The sequence below is a fragment of the Pteronotus mesoamericanus genome, unplaced genomic scaffold (genome assembly GCF_021234165.1).
Source record: "Pteronotus mesoamericanus isolate MK-2021 breed Mesoamerican mustached bat unplaced genomic scaffold, CSHL_Meso_final scaffold_165, whole genome shotgun sequence".
Taxonomy (NCBI): Eukaryota; Metazoa; Chordata; class Mammalia; order Chiroptera; family Mormoopidae; genus Pteronotus; species Pteronotus mesoamericanus.
In genome coordinates this window covers 7,087,741-7,108,062 of record NW_026555307.1, presented here as the reverse complement: position 1 = coordinate 7,108,062, position 20,322 = coordinate 7,087,741, and the positions used below count along the sequence as shown (strand labels likewise).

Here is a 20,322-nt window from a genome sequence, read left to right as displayed (position 1 = left end):
TAAGAGGCAATGCAGTCTCCTCCTTGTCCACTGGAACAACTTAGCTCTAGAGTTGTTGAGAAATCAAGTGAGAAATGTGATTTTGCTGAGGCAGTCATGTTTCGAGGAAGCCCAAGCCACAAGGAAGTCGTGTACTAGAGTCAATAGTTCCAGCTGACCATCTGAGCCCTGGTGCCAGATTGTTTTATGCCACTAAGTTTTGGGGGGTGGTTTGTATCCCAGCAGCCTGGGAGAGTAGATCCTCCGGGGGGGGGGGTTGGGGGGCTGGTCAGCAGCAGGCAAGGATGTGACTGCAGCCTCTAGAGACCCCACCTTGAGCAGAGGGGGCAGGGACTTGGCACCTGTGGAAGCCTCCTCAGCTGGAGGGGTAAGAACTTGGGCTGAATCTGCCCTTTGTCAACTAGTTAATTCCTACCTGTCTCAGTTTAAATGTAACTTTCTCAGGAATCCTTCTAGGCCCTACTCACCCTCCAACAAGATCAGGTTCTTCTACTATAAACATCTTTTATTTCTTCTTATTAGTTTCCTTCTTGTTGGTTTAATTTAAATGTATGGTTTGTTCAAAAAAGCTGAAAACAAATATTTACCATGCCTGTGACAAACAGAAGCTACTTTTTTACAGAAATATATTCCATCTTTTAAATAAATAGATATCAAGAAGGAAACTAGATAGAAATTGTATCATCTTTTCTAAAACAGTTTAAAGATTTAAAGCAGTATCATATCCTCTGCATTCTGTTTATGAAAGTCAAAGTTCTATCCAGTTTCAAGAAAAAGAAACCTAGATTCTACTTTTTCATAGGAAATATTTCAAAGAACTTGTTGACAAAACGATAGGTTTTTAATAGTCCAGACAGGTGATGATCACCTAGACTAGGGTGAAGGCTGTGGAAGGGGAAGAAGGGGTTAAATTCTGGGTAGATTTTAAAGGTAGTGCTGACAGGACTTCCCAGTCAATTGACTGTGGGTGTGAGGAAAAGAGGAGTCAAGATTGACCATGAGGTTTTTGGGCCAAGCAGGAAGGATGTAGAGGAAAGCTTGGGAGGAGCAGGTTTTGGGGGAAGATTGGGAACTCAGCTTAAGACCTGTGCAGTCTGAGACATCTCGTGGATCTCTGAATGAGGATGGTGAGTAGGTAGCAGGATATAGGAGCCTGAGGTTCAGTGGCCAGGTCTAGGCTCAACAAAGAAATTTGGGGACTATCAGGACAGATAGGATTTAGATCCATTAGGCTACAACAGCACCTGGGAGTAAGTGTAGATAGAGAAATCAAGGCCAGAGCCCTGAGACACACTAAAGTGACAGACTGGTGATTTTAGAAGCAGGGGAAGGGAACGCTTCAAGAGAGGGATCAATGAACCAAATGCTACTGTAGGCTTAAGCTGGATGTAGACTGAGGACTAACCATTGTCCAATACTCTGATAACCCCATTAGCTTCATGCCCAGAGGGCAGTTCCTTCTCTTATCTGAGATAAAAGGATACATTTCTGAGTTAGGGTGAGTCCTAATCTTGCCTGGAGCCCCTCCCCTGCCTTGCCCTCAAAGAGGATGAAACCAGAGAAAATTCTGTATCACAGGTCATAAACTAGGGTGGGGGTGGGGCAAAATGGATGTAGGGCACAGAGGGAGACATTTCCTAAAATAGCATGACCCGCCCTTTCCAGAACTCTTTTATTAGACGCAAGTAAACTGGAAAAAAAAATTTATTGGGAAAAACAGAATTTGTACAATCCAAAGCCTTCTGGACTCAAGCGAGGCTCCTTCTCTCCTCAGTAGCATCCTTGGGGACCCGGGTGCCGGGGGGTGATCTAGCTGGAGACCAAGACCCTGGGTCTTCAGTGTGGCCCAGCAGGAAGGATAATTGTGTGTCCACTTCCCTGGGAAAAAAACCAGGGAGTACGTGCTCAGGATTGGGGTCTGAGGCTGTGGACAGTTCTGGGACAGGGGTTCAAGAGAGGTGGGCACTCTATGGGGGTCTCAGAAGATTCAGGGTTCCAGTGTTATAAATCCTGGAGATGGTCACCTTTTTTGCCGCCGCAGCTCTGCCCTCTGAACCCTTAGCACCTGCAGTACAGGGTCCTCCTGGAACTCGCTGCTGTCAGAGTCTAGGGGAAATAAGAGCGAGCTCCAGGGGGCTGTACTCATAGTGTGCTGGATAGCCATCCAGATCCTAGCAGCCTTGCACACAGGCTCACCTTCAGCAGCCTGCAGAAGCCCAGCAGCCTGGGAGAGTAGATCCTCTGGCTGGGTGTGGTCAGCAGCAGGCAAGGACATGACCACAGCTTCTAAAGACCCCGCCTCGATCAGAGGGGGCGGGGACTTGACTCTGGCAGAAGCCTCCTCAGCTGGAGGGGGCGAGAACTTGGTCTGAGCCTGCCTGACCTCCTTGCAAAGCACCAACCCCCCTGCGGAGGGCGTGACCTTGGCATTCAGAAACTCAGCCTTAGAAGGTTCAGGCGGGATCTCTGCCTGTGGAAACCCTGAATCAGATAGAGAGTGTTTAACCTTGGTTTGAGGGTGTGTAGCCTTGATTTTAGGAGATTCAGCTAGGGATGGAGGCAGGCCCTCGAGGGGAGAGTGCGTGTCCCCCAGGCTTTCCGGAAATAGCCTAGCGGCCACTACCTGACCGAGAGGGCCTCTGAGTTGCGGACCAGGTCCCTGGTCAGCCACTGTGACCTGCCCAGCAGGTTCTGGGCACGGGGTTCTACCCCTTCGGGGCTTGGGGCCCTGCCTCTCTGGCTGGGCTGGACTGCATGGCTCAGGGTTGGGCAGACCCTGGTGGGTGGTAAGAGGCATAGGAGTAGAGGTCCCAGGCAAGTCCCTGAAAGATACCCACGGACCAGTTTGTGGTGCCCAGAGAAACCCATGGGGGCTGGGGCCCCAAAAGATGTGTGGAGAGAACCCTGGGGGAATAGGAGGTCTCTCCACATAGAAGGCTTGGTGGGGACCAGGTGGGGCCACACTGCCCCAAAGTGGCATGCAGTTAGACTGTGTTCCCAGAGAACCAAGAGTCTCTGCAGGGGCAGGCAAGGTCTGTGGACAGATGGAGACAGGGACCTGAAAGAGAGAAAGGGTAGTGTCCTCAGGCCCATTCAGGCTTCTCCTTCCTCCAACTTCCCTTAGGATCCCCTTAGCGCCTCAGGCGCCTCCCTTCCCCATCTCACCGGAGTGGTACGGGCAGAGGTCCCTGGCAGCACCCAGGTTCCATCACCCTGACCTCCTTGAGCCTGTTCAAGCTTCCGCCGCTGCCGCCACTGGTACAGAATGTCATCCTCTGGCTGCAGGGGTGCCTGGGAGGAAACCAGGGCTGGAGCAGGGATGGGGGCTGGTGCAGGAGTTGCTGTGGGGTAAGTAAAGGGAAGAGGGTAAGACAGGAACACGATAACAGCCTGCACACATACCCTTCGACTGTACCAGAAGGTTATTCAGTCAGGCTCTCCACCTAATGTCCCAACTCCTCTCTGGAGTGGGAAGTGGGGAAGGGTCAGAGTCAGAAGAGAGAGGACTCATGGAGTTCTCAACCTGTCATCATTCAATTCTTCCTTCATTAATAAGTGTTTATTGAGCTCTTACTATTGAGCCAGGCACTGTTCTGGCTCAATACAACAGTGGCTCACAGCAGGGCCACTGGCTGTCCTCAGTCCAGTGGGGCAAAAGGACATCTATCCCATCACCCAGAGCATCATCTCCACAGTGATGATTACGAGGGCTACCATTGCCTCTCAGAAGCCCTACCATCCAATGATGCACAGAGAGGGAGGGGCATCATCTCAGACTTCTCTCTTCTGCCCTCCCCTCTATATCCCCCAAAAAGATGTGTAGAGAGAATCCTGTGAATCTGCTTCCAAACATGGCCACATTTCCTCTACTTTGCTCTTCAGGCTCTGGCCCAAGCCAAATGACCAGCATCTCTCACTGGGTCTCGGGGATAACAGCCAGGGGGAGTTTGTTAACACTCAAGGAAGATTATGTATCCTCCCTACTCAGATCCTCCCCTGGCTCCCCAGTACTAAGATAATGACCAATTGCCTCCCCAAGCCTACTTGACTCAATGTAATCTGACCCTTGTCAATCTCTCCATCCTTATCCAACACGACTCTCACCCCTGGTTCTTGCCTTTTCTAGCTTATTGTCTGTACCATGCTCCCTTCCACCTCAGGTTCTCTATACGTACTAGAGGGCTCCTGTCGCCACTATCATTCAGGTCTCCGTTTAGATAGCATCTCTTCTGGGAAGGCCTTCTCTGACTTCCCAACATCATAATCCTCTCCTGTATGGCCCTTATTCTGCTTACATTTCACATTTGTTTGAGGTAATGTAGCTACTCTTTTGCACTACACTCATTATGCTGTGAGTACCCCAAAGATTAGACTATGCATTGTTGGTTCACTGTGGAATCTCTAATCCTGCTCACAGGGCCTGATACACAATAGGAAAGTAATGTTTGTTAGGTGAATGAATGAATAAATTTAATCTGCAAAAAAAACCCTCATGAAGTAGGTACTAGTTTTATCCTCATTTTCCAGATGAGAAAACTGAGGCTCAGAAAGAAAAGGTGATGCTTAGATAGAGGGAAGAATCAGACAGGCACATGTTTTAGCTGGATCATACAGCATGCACGAACATCTCTCTGTTTACTTGTGCTAGCCTGTTACCATTCATGGGAGTCCCATGAGACACAGAGCACCTGTCCTGTGCTCCACTGTATCCCAGGACCTGGGCACAGAGTAAACATAACAATAATGATGGCAGTAATAGTGACCCAGGTCCTTAATCTCATCTCTGAAATCTTGGGAACAAAAATTTGAGAGTTCAACAGTTAGCATATTTTAGCAAAGTTGCATGGTATGAAAAGTGTAGACAGGGGTCTGGTGCAGTACACCAGACTCAGACCCATTGGTGTATTGTTGAACAATATGCAATTGCCAATATTTAAACATTTCTTCCTTACAAAGGCAAAAATTTCATATGATTCAATGTAATATATCCATAGCAAAAAGTATGAAGTCACTCTAAATGAGATAATAAATTTCCTTCCTGTTGAGGTCATATTTTGCTGTCAAATCAGGTGTGGTGTCAAATTTGCAAAAAGCGTTCAGACTTTGGAGCTCTGTGTTCAGAGAGGCAGATGGGATACAGAGAACCTGTCATACAAATGAAAGCTACTTATTAACAGAGTGGTGCTAAGTACTCCATATATTCCCCAACTCATTTAATTTTCATAACACCCATAGCAAAGTAGTACAATTATTATCCCTGTTTTAAAGTTGGGAAAAGAAGAAAGGCCCAGAGAGGCCCAAGATCACATAGCTATTTAGTGGCAGAGCTGGAATTCACACCACCTGCCTTCAACACTTGCTCTCTAGAACTCACCATGTGCCTTGGCATCAGAGCCCTTGCCGGAGTCAGGGGTGAAGGTCATGGAGGAAGGAGAAAGGCCAAGAGAGCTGATGGGAAAGGAGGAATTGTTGACATCACTGAGGCTTCGGGAGGAGGAGGAGACAGAGGCCTTGCTGTAGGAAGAAAGCAAAAGTGAGGCAACAGGGATCTCAGAGGCAGTGGGCCAGGCCCAGAACTGCAGGAGTGGGGAGGATGATGGGGGTGGGGGAAGTACCTGTGTTTCAGCAGCCTGGCAGCTCTGCTTTGCAGACTCAGCATCTCCAGGTCCAGTAGGGATGCGTTCCATGTGCTGAGGCTCTGTGAGGTGAGAGGGTCAGAGGCCAGCTCCCATCCCAAAGGCTGTTCCGAAAAGGGCTCCAGACAGAGGGCCTGGAGTACATATCTGCACTCCACCTGGCACCCTCACATGCTGGCGTAGAGTCTGCTCCTTCTCCTCAGAGAAAAGTGACCCAAGTTTTCTCTGTGGATCCACACCCCTCCGTGCAGTCCTTGCTGTAGAAGGGTTGACCCTACCTTCCTGACCAGGCCTGGCTAATCACAACATTCAGCTATTGGAAAAGCCTCCTCTTTCTTGTGGATTAAATAAGTTAGAAGCCTAGGGCTACTGGAGCCATTTAACTACACTGAGGGGAAAGCCTGCCTGAGACTGAGCCCAAAAAGAACAGAGCCAAGATAGTTATGTTCCTCCCAATAGTGTTCAAACACCTGGATCCAGCCATGCCTGAAAAACATCTACTTTTGGATTTTTTTTTATTGCAGTAGCAAACAAATCCTTTTTTGTTTGTTTGTTTAAGCTTCCTTGAATTGGAGGTTGATTAATTCTATCCCAGGGCTGATGCTGTTAGTTCAGGTACATAGTGGAAGGAGTGGATGTGGATATCACCTGCTTTATTTCCTGAAGGGGGGCCATAGCCTTAGCCTGTGATGCACTGGTCACCTTGGCAAGAGTCGGGACTGCTGTGTTGAGTCTTCCTTCTGGTTTATTGGCTCCTGCTGAGAAGCCCCAATTGATTTAGGAGAGCCAGGAGGAATGGCTGCTGGGAGCATTGAACAGGAAAGGTTTTGGGCCAGCAGTGGATGGGGCTGAAGCAGGTACCTGTTGCAAGTTTACTGCTAGGGTCTGGAGATTCAGGCTGCAGCCACCAAAAGTCAGCTGGGGTTGGACCTGCGGGCTGGCGTTCCTCTCGGCTTGTGGGCTGAGCCTGGCGGAACCGGTTTATGAACCTGTGGGTCTCAGAGAATGGGCAGTGGATGGGGTGAGGAGAACCAAATTATCGTCGTCGTCGTCGTCGTCGTCGTCGTCACAGAAGCCAATGCTTATTGAGCACCAAGGCAATGCCTGGTAGTAGTACCTCAGTATCTGTTCTCTTTTCTTATACAGTAATGGAATATTATGTGAGACTAATACTGGGCACTTAGCCACTCTTCCAAGGATAAATTTACCAGGTGCCCTTGTAGCTTTATGGCCGTGTAACTAGGTTCTTGACTAACAGGGTATAAGGAGATGTGATTCTGAAAAATTGATGTTGTTGGCCATTTTGGTCCATGAAGGAAAGGGCAACAGCCAAGGGTTGGGAGGAGAGCAAGATAGAAGGAAACTGTATCTCTGACACTTTAACTAGGTGCCAGAGCCATATCAGCCCTGGTTCCTTCTGCCTGGACTGTTAGGTGAGGGAGGAATAAATGCTCTCTTGTTTAAGCCACAATTAATTTGGCACTCTTTGTTTTAGCAGATGAACTTGTGTCCTACAAGTCCAAATGCTCAGCATGTGACAGGCATTGTTATAGAAGCTTTACAGACAGTAACTCACTGAAAGCTTAAACAGCCCTGGAGGATGTGTTATTCATATGCCCGATTTACAGACAAAAAAAAACTGAGCCCAAGCTCATACAGAGAGTAAGTGATAAAGCTGGGATTTGGACCCAGGCAGCCTAGTTCCAGAGCTCTTAACACACATGAAATGTCGTCTTGAAAGTGCTTCATAAACAATGTTAACTGTGGTGATTATTACAGGGTGCCTGCCCAGTCCCCCAATCTTTCTTGCCCTTCAGGGTTGATGGCACTTACCTGGCCACTACGGAGTCACTACTGTCAGTCAGGGGGGATGGTGGGGAAGTCCCCATCTGTTCCTCAGTGGTGCTGGGTGGGGAAGGGGTCCCTGAGCTGGATGGCCAGGACTTTTCAAACAGCTCAGGGGAATTGTGACCTGTGACCAGAGCCTTGGGAACTTCTGGGATTCTGGATCTTTGCGACCTGGATGGGCTCAGGGTCTAAAATAGGGGAGGTGGGGAGAAGAAAAAGTGAGGCCTGGGGACATCCCTGTAGGAAAACAAAGACACACATGAAGTCTTAGTCCAGAGGGGAGGAAACACATCTCACAATGGTAACAACTCAGAGTAAATGAGGTTGTGATGGTGGTTGAAGACTGGGAAAGGACAGGGCCATGGGGAGGGGAGGAGGGATTGTCTCTTTATCTCTCACCTGCATGTCTTATCACGGGTCTTCCCTCTCGTCATCCACTCCCTTGTTACTGGGCTGGCACACAGCACCCTGTGAGGTGTCCTCACCTTGAGGTGCCAGGTCTGGCTTCAATGGCCAGCAGTAGCTTCGGCTTAGGGGAGAATCCCCAAAGGGGCTGTCTTGAGTGGAAACTGGCAGGCTGCAAGGGGAGAGTGGGGTTGGTAGGCAGAGCATGGTCACTGCAGCCTGGGAGGACCATGCTGGGAGGGGGGTAGAGGGTGAGAGGATAGGAAGAGGAGGGCAGAACAGACTATAATTCCCATGGATTCCTATAAGAGATGGGCTATAATCCCCTTGTCTATTCAAGATAATGATACTGGGGCATAATTTCCACCAGCCCCGGGTGGAGTCTCAAAAGAGAAGAACCCTGAACTTCCAGTCAAGAGAATGGAGTGGGCAGACTGGCTCGCCTCTTTGCACAACCACACCAAAATTACAACTAAAATATAAAACAACCTTTGCTCAGAACCAACAGGAATCGAGTTGAATGGAAGCCTGACAACTACAAAATTAAAGAAATCACATCCATCCAGACTGAAACCACATCCATCAAGACTGAAAGGAGGGACGCAGACATGGAACAGGCTGGATAAAAATTAGGGAAATCTCAGGAGCCAGGAGTCCCAGGCCTACACCAAGCCCCCAGCCCAGGGTTCCAGTGCCAGGAAGATAAGTCCCCACAATTTCTGGCTGCAAAAACCAATGGGGATTGAGTTGGTGGAAGAAACTTCTAGAGCCCCAAGCAGTTCCTCTTAAAAAACCCGTACACGGACTCACCTATTCAGACTCACTCCCTCTGGCTTCCTGCAGCTGGGTGGTGGTTTGAAGGGCACCAGTGGCATGCAGGAGGAGGCTGAGGTGTCTGGCACCAAGATGAGCAGGGGCCATTGTCCCTTTTCTGGGCCCTCCCACAACAGAGCAGCACACAGGTGCCTATCTAAGATTCCATCAACCTGGCTAACACTGTTTGACTCGCCTGGGAGACTCCACCCCACCCAACCCCTAGGAATGGTCTTGGCTCAGGCTTCACAACTTCCTAAATTCTCAAACAAGCAGCAGCTGTCCTCAGTGAGCCCCAGGCCCAGAACCAACAGCGTACATTCACAGCTTGGCTTATCCTGGAAATCTCCAAGCCCAGCACAAGTAGCTGTCATCTCAGATTGCTTTATAGCTCAGGCAGGGTGGCCCTGGGCAAAACACAGGCTTATCTTGGCCTGTGCCAGGCGGGAAACCCCAGGGGCCAGCACACCCAGTGGACAACTACAGACCACGTGGGAGCACCACTACTCTGCCCCTGCACAGCTGCTCTTCCACGGAGGGAGGAGAGTAAGTGGTCACAGCCAATCTTCGCAGCCAACTGGCCTGGGTAAACCCCTCCCGCTGATCTGCCGACAGCAACCAAGGTTCAACTACAAGAGGAGGGTGTACTCAGCCCACACGAAGGATGAACCTCAAGTACCTAACTTGGGTGATAGGGGAGGCTGAGCCACTGGACCCTACAGGACACCTGCTACACTAGGCCATGATATCAAAAGAGTCAAAGCAACTCTACCTAACACATAGAAACAAACACATGTAGGCTGCCAAAAGAAGGAGACAAAGAAACATGGTCCAAATGAAAAAACAGATCAAACTCTCCAAAAAGAGCTAAATGAAATGAAGATAAGCAACCTATCCAATGCAGAGTTCAAAACATGGGTTATAAGGATGCTCAAGGAACTTAGTGAGGACCTCAGCAGCATAAAAAAGATCCAGTCAGAAATAAAGGATACAATAATTGAAATAAAGAACAATTTACAGGGAAACAACAGTAGAGTGGATGAAGCTGAGAATCACATCAGTGATTTGGAACATAAGGAAGCAAAACAACAGCAAAACAAAACAAAACAAAACAAAACAAAAAAACATTCAGAACAAGAAGGAAAGAGAATCCAAAAAAATGAGGACAGTATAAAGAGCCTGTGGGACAACTTTAAGCAATCCAACATTCACTACATAGGGGTGCTAGAAGGAGTAGAGAAAGAGCAAGAAATTGGAAAGCTATTTGAAAAAATAATGAAAGAAAACTTCCCTAATTTGATGAAGGAAATAGACATGCAGGTCCAGGAAACACAGAGTCCCAAACAAGATGGATGCAAAGAAGCCCATCCCAAGACACATCATCATTAAAATGCCAAAAGTTAAAGCTGTAGAGATGAGAGGGTGGGTGTGGGAAAATGGATGAGAGGTGAGGGGATTAAGAAGTACAAATAGGTAGTTACAGAATAGCCATGGGAAAGTAAAGTACAGTATAGGAAAGGGAGTAGCCAAAGAACTTACACACATGACTCATGGACATTAACAAGGGTGGGGGGATTGCCTGGGGGAGTGGGGAGTGCTGGGTGGAAGGGGGCAAAGGCAGAAAAATCGGGACAACTGTAATAGCATAATCAGTAAAATTTAAGAAAGAGAGAAGAACCCAGAAACTGCTAACTGGTGGTACTCAACACTAGATACAGCCTAGGAGTTGTCTTTTAAAAATGTAGATATGTGGTCCTCACCCCAGACCAAAAGAATAAGAATTATCTGTAGCAGGAGCTAGGCACCTATCTTTTTCGCAGTGTCCCACCCGATTTTGAAGTGGAGCTTGAGCTAAGAACCACGGCTAAACCCAATCAGTGTACATTTCCCATAAGTCTTTGGGAAACGAAGGAGAAAACGGTAGATGGACTACAATCCCCATCAGTCTCTAGGCTTGACCAAGCAAGAAAAATCAAAAGAAGCGCGCGCGCGCGCGCACACACACACACACACACACACACACACACCCCTCCATGGGTATCTGGAGAAATTTTCAACATTAAGAAACCTAATTCCCAAGATGCCCCCGGACAGCATTAGAAGAAAAAATTCCTTTCAGGCAATTAAGAGAGCAGAACGTAAGACGCTATGGGATCCACGGCTGGGGAGTTGTAGGTCCATGCGATTGAAAAGGAGAGACTCCAGACCCCAGCAAACTTGCCTCTAGCTGTGTTGCTCTCACCCTTGGTTTTCCCCAAGCCTCCTGGTCCCCGGAAGAGAGATCGCCCTCTCCCGCAGTTCATCTCGCAGCCACCACAGCATTGCCTCCTGCTCCTCTCCTTCAAGGGATTGACTCGGAGGATAAAGCAGCGGCGGCGCTTTTCTGTTGCTTAGCGATGCCCTATCAGCCCCGCCCCTCCCCAGGAAGTGCCCCCGCGGGAAGACGGCCGCCTTCAAGGCGACCAATGACAGAGAAGGAAAAAAAAAAAAAAAAGTAATGGAATGTGGTCAAAGGGCGGTGGTGTCTCACAACTGACCGTAGTGTTGGCCTGAGAGAGAGAGTGTTTGATTGGAGAACCACAGTGTGCAGCAGTAATTGGCAAGCCTGTGGGCCCATGGAAAGTATGTGAAACTGGGCTCGAGGTTAGGAAGGGGTCCTAAAGTACACTCGTTTCCCTATAGTCTTGGCTTCCAACCACGTCCCCTCTTGCTGCGGGAATCTCGTCCAGATTCCATTCCAACATCCGTTTTTCCCGTTGCAGGGGCAATAAAAGAGACTGTCTCCTTTCTAAAGGATGGCCCTCCATCAGTCGGACCTGCAGGCCTGTCCTGCACGGTCACCTAACTACTTTTGTCTTGCTGTAGGAGCAGCTGGTTGCGCCAAGTGCCAAGCCTGGGCTCCTGGCCAAGTGGCTGGATCAAAACGAGCTATTTCGGGCCAGGCTCGCGGCCCCCGGGGGGCCAGCTTGGACTGTTCTTGCCCACGCCCCCTGGCCGCTGCTCACCTGGCAGACGCGTTTACCCTGCGCATCAGAGGCTGAGTCAGAGGCACAGAATTAGGCCCGGCTTGCCGGGGGGCTGGGCTGAGATGGGAATAGGGTCTGTCCTGTGTCCTCCTGACAGTTTGGCTCCCTATACCCAAGATTCTGCTCTTAAGACTGCCATCTGCGTCATCTCCAGAGCTGCCTGCGGGGAGGGGGTGGAGTAAGGGACTGGGAACTCTGCGGAGGGCTTCTCAGGCCCTGGGTCTCAAACGCCGCGCTGTACGCCCTACTCCAGCAAGGCTCCGCCTTCTCAGCCTTAGTTTCCCCTTCGGGAAATTGGAGAATCTTGATACCTCTCTGGCATCCAGCAGGAGCTTAATAAATGGCCAAGTCATTGTTGGCTTTCTAAATAAGGCTCTGTTAGTGTCTAGGTCTGGCCGTGGTCCGAATGTCCCCGGGCGGCCCGCCGAGGGGCGGACACAGATCGTGCTATAAAGCAGCGGCGGCGCACGCAGGAGCACTACGAAGCGTAGGGCGGCGGCGGAGAAGGAGCAGGATGGAGATCCCGGTGCCTGTGCAGCCGTCTTGGCTGCGCCGCGCCTCGGCCCCGCTGCCCGGGCTTTCGGCGACCGGACGTCTCTTTGACCAGCGCTTCGGCGAGGGGCTGCTGGAGGCCGAGCTCGCTGCGCTCTGCCCCGCTGCGCTGGCGCCCTACTACCTGCGCGCACCCAGCGTGGCGCTTCCTGCCGCCCAGGTGCCAGGCCTGGGGAGGGCTGTAACCCGACTACTTCCAAGGCTCGGGGTTCTGTCACACTGGGAATTGGGGGTCAGGAAATGTCCCTTAACTTTGAGCAGGGTAAAGAGTTCGGCCACTCAAAGGGGCTTCCGGAGTTCCCCAAGAATGGAATCTCTGAGGCCGGATTACTGAAACGGGTCGGAGGTGCCTGTCTACCTGAGGAGGGTCTCAGTTCTAAGGGGACTTATAGGGTGAGGAGGGTGTCTTGGTGACTTTGAAAAAGCCTGGAGACCCAGGGAATCGGGGGAAGGCGGGGAAAGGGAGCCCAGTCATTCTGAAGGGCTTGGGGGCTTCCCAGTGATTCCTGCGGGGAGGGGATGTTTTGTTATTCTTGGGGAAGATAGTTTGGAGACTGTATGGGGTGGCTCTATGTATCCTGGAGATGCAGAGAGGAGGAAGGGTCTTGTGACTTGAGAAAGGGGGGCCTGGCCAATCTGAGAGTGGGGGAGGAGTACCAATTCACTGCTGAGGGCGAAAGTGGTCCCGTGACTCAAGTGGGAGGTTAGAACCAGAACTCTGGAGACTGGAGGCATCCTGGCGATTTCTGGAGGTAGGAGCAGGGTGTTTGTGGCAGTAAGGGTCCTGGGGGCTTTGAGAGGAAAGGGGCTGGGAAGTCGGTGTTCCGGAGGACACGTTGACAATGGGGTCGCTGACGCCGGGGCATGTACGGCGGGCCTCACTCTGAGGGCAGAGGTCTCTCATCTGGCAGGGTAAGGTAGCCTCATCACTCTGGGTGAGAGGTGGATGAGATTAGTCGGGATGAAGAGGTCATCGGTGGCCACGAGTAGGAAACGGGCTTCCAGTTTCGGAGGCCAGGGTCAGCTGCAACATTAGAACCGACCGGGGAGAGCCTTGCTGGTTCCTGGGAACCTAGCCCCGCCCGATGACAGTCGGCTGTGCGCAGGTGCCGACTGACCCCGGGCATTTCTCGGTGCTGCTGGACGTGAAGCACTTCTCACCAGAGGAAATTTCCGTCAAGGTGGTTGGTGAACATGTGGAAGTGCACGCTCGCCATGAGGAGCGCCCGGTGAGCCGGCAGATGGAGGGGCATAGACAGAACCCAGGGTGGCTTCCTCTGACCTAAGGGAGGAGGACAGCGATAGGGAAGGGTAGAGCTACTCTAATTTCTCCCCTTCCAGGATGAACATGGCTACGTTTCTCGGGAGTTCCACCGCCGCTACCGTTTGCCTCCTGGCGTGGACCCTGCCGCAGTGACATCAGCGTTGTCGCCTGAGGGTGTTCTGTCCATCCAGGCCGCACCTGTACCCGCTCAGGCCCCACTGCCACCACCAGTTGCTGCCAATTTGGGGTCTGGGCACGCCTGAACCATGGGAGCTGCCTCTGGCCCCCTCTTTTAAAGCCGACCTGACTCCGCCCAGCCAGATATCCCAAGTATGCCAAGATCCCTCCACTCCCTAATTGGGATCCAGCCCAGACCCTTCCAACCTAGACAGCCCTGAAAACCTAGACCTTTTCCACTGGCACTCCTGCTCAGAGGCGCTCCATTTTGAAACCCCAACACCTCCCTAGCTTCCAGACCCTACAAGTACAACCCCTCAGCATATAGTCTCCCATCCCCACTAATGCACTCAAAACTCCCTCCTATTTCCTCCTGTCTCCTCTAGGAAGGTATCTCCACTCTGACACCAGATTGTGATATAGATAGCTCTGTCCCAACCCTAAACCAGTTAAATATAACCCACCCCTGGGCAATATCCTAGATTGCACAGACTTCCCACACCACACTCAGGCCTGGTCTTCCCCTAATTCCAATCAGACACTCCACTCCCGGTCACCCCCTAAATGCCCCCAACCCATCTTTTGACTTGAAATCTCAGCCAGTTGCCTTCAGACTTTTGAATCCTTTTTCTGAGCCTCACCCTTGGACACCTATTCTAGGCCAACCAGTAACCTCAAGCTCAAAATGTGCAGATTACCGTGCCCCTCTCCCCAGATTCTGCACAATGTCCTAACCCCTATCTCCAACTTAACCACAGGCAATCCACCTTCCAGACCCCTCTCCTTACTTCTAAGACTCAGCCCAGCTGCCACTTTCTTTCATTCTCCACAGTCTTTCTCTCTCTTTGAATTCCCTGCTGTCCCACCCCCTCACTCCTACCTAGGCCCATTCCCCCAATAAATGTGCTAGAGCTGTGCCAACTGCTTTGTGTCTGGGCCTGGAAGGATGGGCTGGAGCAATCTGAGGCCAATGTGAAGAGGGAAATGTTTATTGGGGTGGGGTGGGGGCAGGGGAATATCACTGTCGCTCATACATCTCTCGTAGGATCTTCATGCTTTCTGAGTAACGAAGCTGGTTCCGATGAGATGCCTCCTTCCATCTGCAGTGGGGGGTGGGGAAGCAGAGGGAGGACTCAGCAGTGGAGGCAGAAGCCACAGAGGGGCAAGCAGGTCGGGGATGCTCACCTCTGACGGATGCGTTTCCAGCGCTGCATGTTGCGGTAGATGAGTGTGGAGGGAGAGGGCTCAGGCTCAGAGGGCTGTGTGGACAGAGAGGCTAGGGTGGGTGGCCATACCCAAGCCCCACAACATATGTCCCATAAGCCCAGGCAAGCCTTGCAGACCCACCTCATTATCAGGGGTGCCGTGGGTCTCAGGCTGCAGTGGGGATGGAATTCGGGATCTGCAGGCATCTCCAGGTGGCCCGGGGGCTGTAGGAGGAGGCAGCTTGTACACATCACAACTCTTGCTGTTGGTGACCTCTGAACCCTGGGGACACAAAAGCCCCATACCAGGCCCAAAAGAGTCAGAGAAGGGAGCCGGGAATACACATTTTACCCCTACTGCCTTTCCCGGTGACAATAAACGTGTCTCACTAGGGACCTGTACTTAGGAGTCATGTCTGAAGTATGGGGACCTTACCCCGCTTGGGGGGTCAGGTCTGCCCCAGGAATCCCTGTCTTCACTTGTCCAGCCCAGGGACCCCCACTGACCCCTACTCAACCAGTCCAGAGACTCCCATCTATGCCTGCAAAGCCCAGGGGGTTCCCATCTGCTCCTTTAGATCAAGTGGCTACCCCTATTTACACTAAGGACCCTTCTCTGGCCTCCCAGCTATTGGGGATCCCCACCTTGGAGGTCACACTTATCTGCCCAGGGGAACCCTGTCCCTTCTTTCTCCTAGACCAGATAGCTATGTCTGTCTGCTCTAGAGAGCTCCGTCTATACCCCTAGCCTATGGGTTCATATCTATGTCTTACTGGATCCAGGAGACATTTAAGGGACACAGAAACCTATGCCAGTCTATCCTACTGGCTTGTGACCATCTACCCACTAGCACCCTGGCTGCTGGTAGGGGCCTACCACCATCCTACCTCCTCATCCTCAGGCAGTGGGGGCAGCGGTGAGCTGGGTGAGCGTTCGCGCTCACGCACTGAGGGGCTGTTGCGCATCCAGGCACGGCAGATTGGGTACAGCGGTGTGTTCTCACTGAATTGAGCCAAGTCCACACTCCGGTCAAACAGCTTAATCACATACGTGTCTAGAGTGGTAGGAGCAGGAGGTATGTGAACATGCTCACATAGCCCCCTATCACTGATCACCCTCTAGGGCCACCACCTACTCACTGGATCGTTGTGGCCCTCCTTCAGCCAGCCCATCATCCATCTCCCTCCTCTTCTTCCTCCGCTGGTGAGGGAAGCGGGCAGATGGCCTGTGTGAGTTGGGAGAACATCAGAACCAGGGCTGGGGACCTCTTGTCACCTGGCTGGGACCTCTGCTACCTTACCGTTTGCCAGTGGCCGCAATGGAGCAATCCCTGTGGAGACAGACAGGGAATTAGCAGGCTGACCCTTGAACAAATGCTTGCTCAAAACCCCCCAAAGGACACCCTGGGGATACTGAGATCGAGCCTGGGATGCTCACTCACATGGACCCCACTAACTCCTTAGGCCATGTGTCCCACCCACACCCCTGGGGCTCTAGGTGCCAACTATGAGGGGATCTAAGTTTCTGCTGCCACAGGGTCTTTGTACACACAGAGTGGTTAGGACTGTAGTGGAGGGGGCACAGTGGTCAGGGCTTGGATGAGGGAAGTCATTCACCACAAACTCTCAGATACATATCCTATCAACAAAACTTACTTGCTGTGGGTGTCTGAGGGGGTCTTCCCAGCTTCCTCATCCAGACGCTCCCTGGTAGCAGAAGAGAACTGTGGGCTCAGGGTTCCAAGGACCAGGGTGGGAATGCAATGGGTGGCCTCTCCATTAGGCCCCTTCTTCCCTAAGCCAGGTTCTGAAGTTCCACCCAGGTCCACCCAGGTATCAGAGGGCCCAAACTGCCAGGGCTCCCAACCTCCTATGACCCCAAGCTGGCCCGGGTCCCAACCTGTCCATGTGACTCTTCTCCAGGAGACACTGCAGAACAGCATCCAGTTGGTTCCGGGCCTTAGCCATCTCCAACTCTAGAGAAGAGGGTACCAAACAGGAGTTAGTTCCCAGGCCCAAGGCTGGTGGGCAGCCAACTGGGCTTGGGAAGGGCATTCATAGCCAATCCTATGGCCAGGCCCAGGCGTGCTGAGAAGGTGAGGTAGGCTGACTACTGAAGCAATGAGCAAGAGCTCTGGGTTCCAGGGCTGTCTCACCTAAGGCAAGTCACCTTACCTCACTGAACCTGTTACCTCATCTTAAAAATGGGTCTCCAGCCCTGGCTGGTGTGCCTCAGTGGATTGAGTGCCGGCCTGCGAACCAAACCAAAGAGTCGCTGGTTTGATTCCCAGTCAGGGCACATACCTGGGTTGCAAGCCAGGTCCCCAGTAGGGGGTGCATGAGAGGCAACCACACATTGATTTTTTTTTTTCTCTTCCTGTCTTTCTCCTTCCCTTCCCCTCTCTCTAAAAATAAATAAATAAAATCTTAAGAAAATGAGTCTCCAAATGATACCTATCTGCTAGGACTGTTCTGAGGTTTAAGTAAACCTATATTGTATATGAATCTCTTAGCAGAATGCAATAAGTAACATGTACAAAGTGCTTATTATATGGCAAACATTGTTCCAAATACATCAGACATATTAACCCACTGAATTCTCACATTGACCCTGGCAGGTACATATGATTTGTATCCTCATTTTACAGATCATGAAGCCAAGACACAGAGCTGTTAGGTAGTTGCACAAAGTTTCACAGCTAGCAAGTTGCAGGGCTAAGGATTTGTACCCAGGCCATCTGGCTCTACAGCTGAAGTTGTAAGGCAGGAACTCAAAGTGGGTGCAGGTATGCTTTGTTTGACTGAGGCAGTTATTATTTTAAATCAGAATTAAATTTGAATGAGCTGGCATTTAATTGAGAGATTTTATCCAGAATTCCCATTTTGCCCCCTTCTTCAGGAAATGATATCTGGGCCCACCTTCCTGAATGTCACAGGCCCTGCCTGGCCCTGTCAGCCTGTGTGTTTGCCTCCCTTCATCACAGAAATTAAGGAGGGAATATTGTTATAAATATTCTCCTCTCACCCTATGAGGTGTTCACTCTCCTCTTCCAACTAGTAAGTGCTCTGGCCCAGTGCTCAGAGCCTGGAAGGACACTTGGGGATATGCTTTGGCCAGCCCCGGGACTTCCTGAGGAGACCAGGAGATGCAAAGATTCCTGACATCGCTCAGAGAGACAGGGTAGGGATGTGGGTTGGGGGCCGTTGGGATTCTAGTGAAAAGTTTTGGGCAGAAGCCATGGTATGGGTCATGCCCACATCTCTTTCGTTAACCCCAACTTCTGTTCTGAACTTCAGATCTTGGGATCCCATGAACTCCTGGACACTTCCCCCTGGATATCGCCCAGGTTCCTTCCACCTACTGGGTCCCACGCTAACCTCAGTGTTTCTCTAAACTTACCCTCTTTCCCAAGCTCCCATTTAAGAGGTAGCCCCACAGTCCCCAATCCATTCCTAGGCCTCACATGGACGCCTCTCTCCCGCCTCCATCCCAACCCACCAACCCCTGTCCATGTGGCCCTGAGTTTCTCTCCCACCTATCTCAATTCTAACCTGCCCATCCTGGTCCTTTTCCTCCTTTTCCTGGGCTTCCAACTTCAGTCTCCCCTTCTGATCTACCTTCTATAAGGTGGCCAGGGAAATCTTCCTAAAACCAATCCTGACCCTTGATCCTCCCCTTAGAACTCTCTGCAACTCTGCAGTCTCCCCAGGACAGACACTGAGCTCTTTTGCCTGGTGTTCACAGGCCTCCATGACCCTTCCTAACCCTCCCCACATGATCATTGTGGTTAGGCCCCCTATATTTTTCCACCCACGATTTCTTTTGGCATGTGAGGAGCATCTTTATTAACGCACTCCTCAATTCGAAACCCGCCCTTGGCTCCCCATTTCCCTCAGAGCAATAGCCAATGTCCTAACTTTGGCCCACAAGAACTGTTCCTCTCCCTTCCCCTCTCTTCCCCTATCTCATCACGCCCTCTACCTCACTCACTCTGTTCCAGCCACATTGGCCTCTGTGCTGGTCCTTGAACAGGCCAAGCAAAGCTTCCTTCCACCTCAGAGCTTTTTCAAAGCCATTTCCTCTGTTTGATTTGCTGTTCCCTCACATATCCTCATGGCTCTCTCCCTCATCTAGCCTCACTCCTGATATCCTCACCCTCTGTCTGTTTTATTTTATTACCACTTACACCATCTAACATCCTACATCGTTTTACTATTACATTTTGTCTGGATTCTGTGCCTCTCCCACCGCCATTAACATGCCAGTCCTGGATTCCTATAAGCTCGGCCCCAACCCAAAATGACTTCCTGTCTCTCAGCTTCGGTTTCCCTATCTACCGTATTTCCGACTTTTAGGATTACTGAGACACAGTGACTGCGAAGATTAAAAACTTCCCTGTACTTCAGGCAGTCAGTACAATGCTTGACTCATGACCACTGCTGGAAATGGAGAAACTGGGGCACAACCAAGAAAAAGAGTCCTCACGGTCACATGGTTCGAGATCCCCACGTCTCACCGCACCACACTGCTTGAGCCACCACAAATCTCAAAGCTATTTTGAGCACAGACCAGGAAGGTATGCAGGTGGCTAGGAATCGCTCGATGCCTGACATAGCGATAGTGAGAAGGGCTGCAGGGAGAAGTCGCGTTGTCTGCCTCATCACAACAGTCTTGTCAATCGGGACTCCCATACCCTGATCAGTTCCGTGCTCCGTCACAGGGTCCTGATCTCTGGGTCCTCACCTGATTTCTCCACTTTCACCTTCACCGGGAACATGGTTTGTGTCTGGGGTCTGGCTAGGTGGGTCAGAGGAGCCCCCAGAATCCTAGGACAAGTCAAGGCCACAAGCAGACGGGGGAGCGGTCAAAGACAAGCTTCGTGTGCTGTAGGTCCTCAGCCCTGAGCAACCTCTATCTCCCCTCGCGGCCCCATCGGAAGCCACTTGTTCCTATTAGTCAGCGCAACTGTCGATCTTGTACCCTGACCAATTGACAGCTACCGCCGTCGGCTCCTAGCCCTAAGTCCCACCTTCTAGGGAATGCAGTTGAGGAAACAAACCAACGACACCCGGGAGCGCTCTCTGGGAGGTGTAGTTCTAGCTCCGGAGACTCAGCGCCTGCGCCTGCGCCGCGCGAGGCACGGTGGGAGATACAGGATTGAGGCAACGGCAAGTGTTTTGGAACGTGGTGTTAGCAGCTTTGAACAACACCTATTTAGGTATTAACAGGATTTATTTAAGAGTGGGAGTCCCTCTTGCCTCTAACTGGAAGACAAGCCTGGAGTTAGGCTTCGTTCACTGTTAGCACGAGTTATGTGCCAGCTACCTATCAATCTATTTTCAAGCACAACCTCATTCACTCAGCAAATATTTGTCTACGAGTCAATCTTCTAGGT

The 20,322-nt window shown here is 51.1% G+C and overlaps 3 protein-coding genes across 7 annotated transcripts; 1 reads left to right on the top strand and 2 right to left on the bottom strand.

Moving 5' to 3' along the window:
- Positions 1 to 1,697: 1,697 nt before the first annotated feature.
- Positions 1,698 to 11,037, bottom strand: PROSER3 (proline and serine rich 3). Its single transcript, XM_054588874.1, has 11 exons — positions 10,945 to 11,037; positions 7,884 to 8,061; positions 7,470 to 7,672; positions 6,498 to 6,625; positions 6,285 to 6,394; positions 5,616 to 5,698; positions 5,375 to 5,514; positions 3,166 to 3,341; positions 2,197 to 3,058; positions 2,025 to 2,106; positions 1,698 to 1,878 (listed from the first exon to the last, which is right to left on the bottom strand). Exons 2-11 carry the CDS (start codon positions 7,887 to 7,889, stop codon positions 1,749 to 1,751), a joined length of 1,920 nt encoding a protein of 639 aa, XP_054444849.1. The 5' UTR covers positions 7,890 to 8,061; positions 10,945 to 11,037; the 3' UTR covers positions 1,698 to 1,748.
- Positions 11,038 to 12,001: 964 nt separating this feature from the next.
- HSPB6 (heat shock protein family B (small) member 6) lies at positions 12,002 to 14,638 on the top strand. The gene is made up of 3 exons (XM_054589047.1): positions 12,002 to 12,440; positions 13,387 to 13,509; positions 13,622 to 14,638. The coding sequence occupies exons 1-3, from the start codon at positions 12,135 to 12,137 to the stop codon at positions 13,805 to 13,807; spliced, it is 615 nt and encodes a 204-aa protein (XP_054445022.1). The 5' UTR covers positions 12,002 to 12,134; the 3' UTR covers positions 13,808 to 14,638.
- A 9-nt stretch (positions 14,639 to 14,647) lies between these two features.
- LIN37 (lin-37 DREAM MuvB core complex component) lies at positions 14,648 to 19,844 on the bottom strand. 5 transcript variants are annotated; one of them, XM_054589042.1, is made up of 10 exons: positions 19,671 to 19,844; positions 17,102 to 17,178; positions 16,827 to 16,902; positions 16,583 to 16,633; positions 16,228 to 16,257; positions 16,067 to 16,152; positions 15,815 to 15,981; positions 15,069 to 15,209; positions 14,907 to 14,980; positions 14,652 to 14,821 (listed from the first exon to the last, which is right to left on the bottom strand). In XM_054589042.1, the coding sequence occupies exons 3-10, from the start codon at positions 16,892 to 16,894 to the stop codon at positions 14,740 to 14,742; spliced, it is 699 nt and encodes a 232-aa protein (XP_054445017.1). In that variant the 5' UTR covers positions 16,895 to 16,902; positions 17,102 to 17,178; positions 19,671 to 19,844; the 3' UTR covers positions 14,652 to 14,739. The 5 variants fall into 5 exon arrangements, with proteins under 5 accessions (XP_054445016.1, XP_054445021.1, XP_054445017.1 ...); XM_054589043.1 differs by having other exon boundaries at positions 17,119 to 17,178; XM_054589041.1 differs by lacking the exon at positions 17,102 to 17,178 and having other exon boundaries at positions 14,648 to 14,821; positions 15,804 to 15,981.
- Between the last annotated feature and the right edge of the window lie 478 nt (positions 19,845 to 20,322).

Excerpts from the sequence above, each read along its gene's own strand:
- PROSER3 (XM_054588874.1), bottom strand. Across the intron at positions 5,699-6,284 it reads CCCTTCAGGAAATAAAGCAG|AGCCTCAGCACATGGAACGC; the intron begins GTGATATCCACA and ends CTCACCTCACAG. Across the intron at positions 1,879-2,024 it reads GAGCTGCGGCGGCAAAAAAG|GGAAGTGGACACACAATTAT; the intron begins GTGACCATCTCC and ends TTTTTTTCCCAG.
- HSPB6 (XM_054589047.1), top strand. The coding sequence starts at position 12,135 with ATGTCCCCGGGCGGCCCGCCGAGGGGCGGACACAGATCGTGCTATAAA. Across the intron at positions 12,441-13,386 it reads TGGCGCTTCCTGCCGCCCAG|GTGCCGACTGACCCCGGGCA; the intron begins GTGCCAGGCCTG and ends GGCTGTGCGCAG. Across the intron at positions 13,510-13,621 it reads CTCGCCATGAGGAGCGCCCG|GATGAACATGGCTACGTTTC; the intron begins GTGAGCCGGCAG and ends CTCCCCTTCCAG.
- LIN37 (XM_054589046.1), bottom strand. The coding sequence starts at position 19,704 with ATGTTCCCGGTGAAGGTGAAAGTGGAGAAATCAG. Across the intron at positions 15,210-15,814 it reads CACTGCCTGAGGATGAGGAG|GGTTCAGAGGTCACCAACAG; the intron begins GTAGGATGGTGG and ends TTGTGTCCCCAG. Across the intron at positions 14,981-15,068 it reads ACGGCACCCCTGATAATGAG|CCCTCTGAGCCTGAGCCCTC; the intron begins GTGGGTCTGCAA and ends CTGTCCACACAG.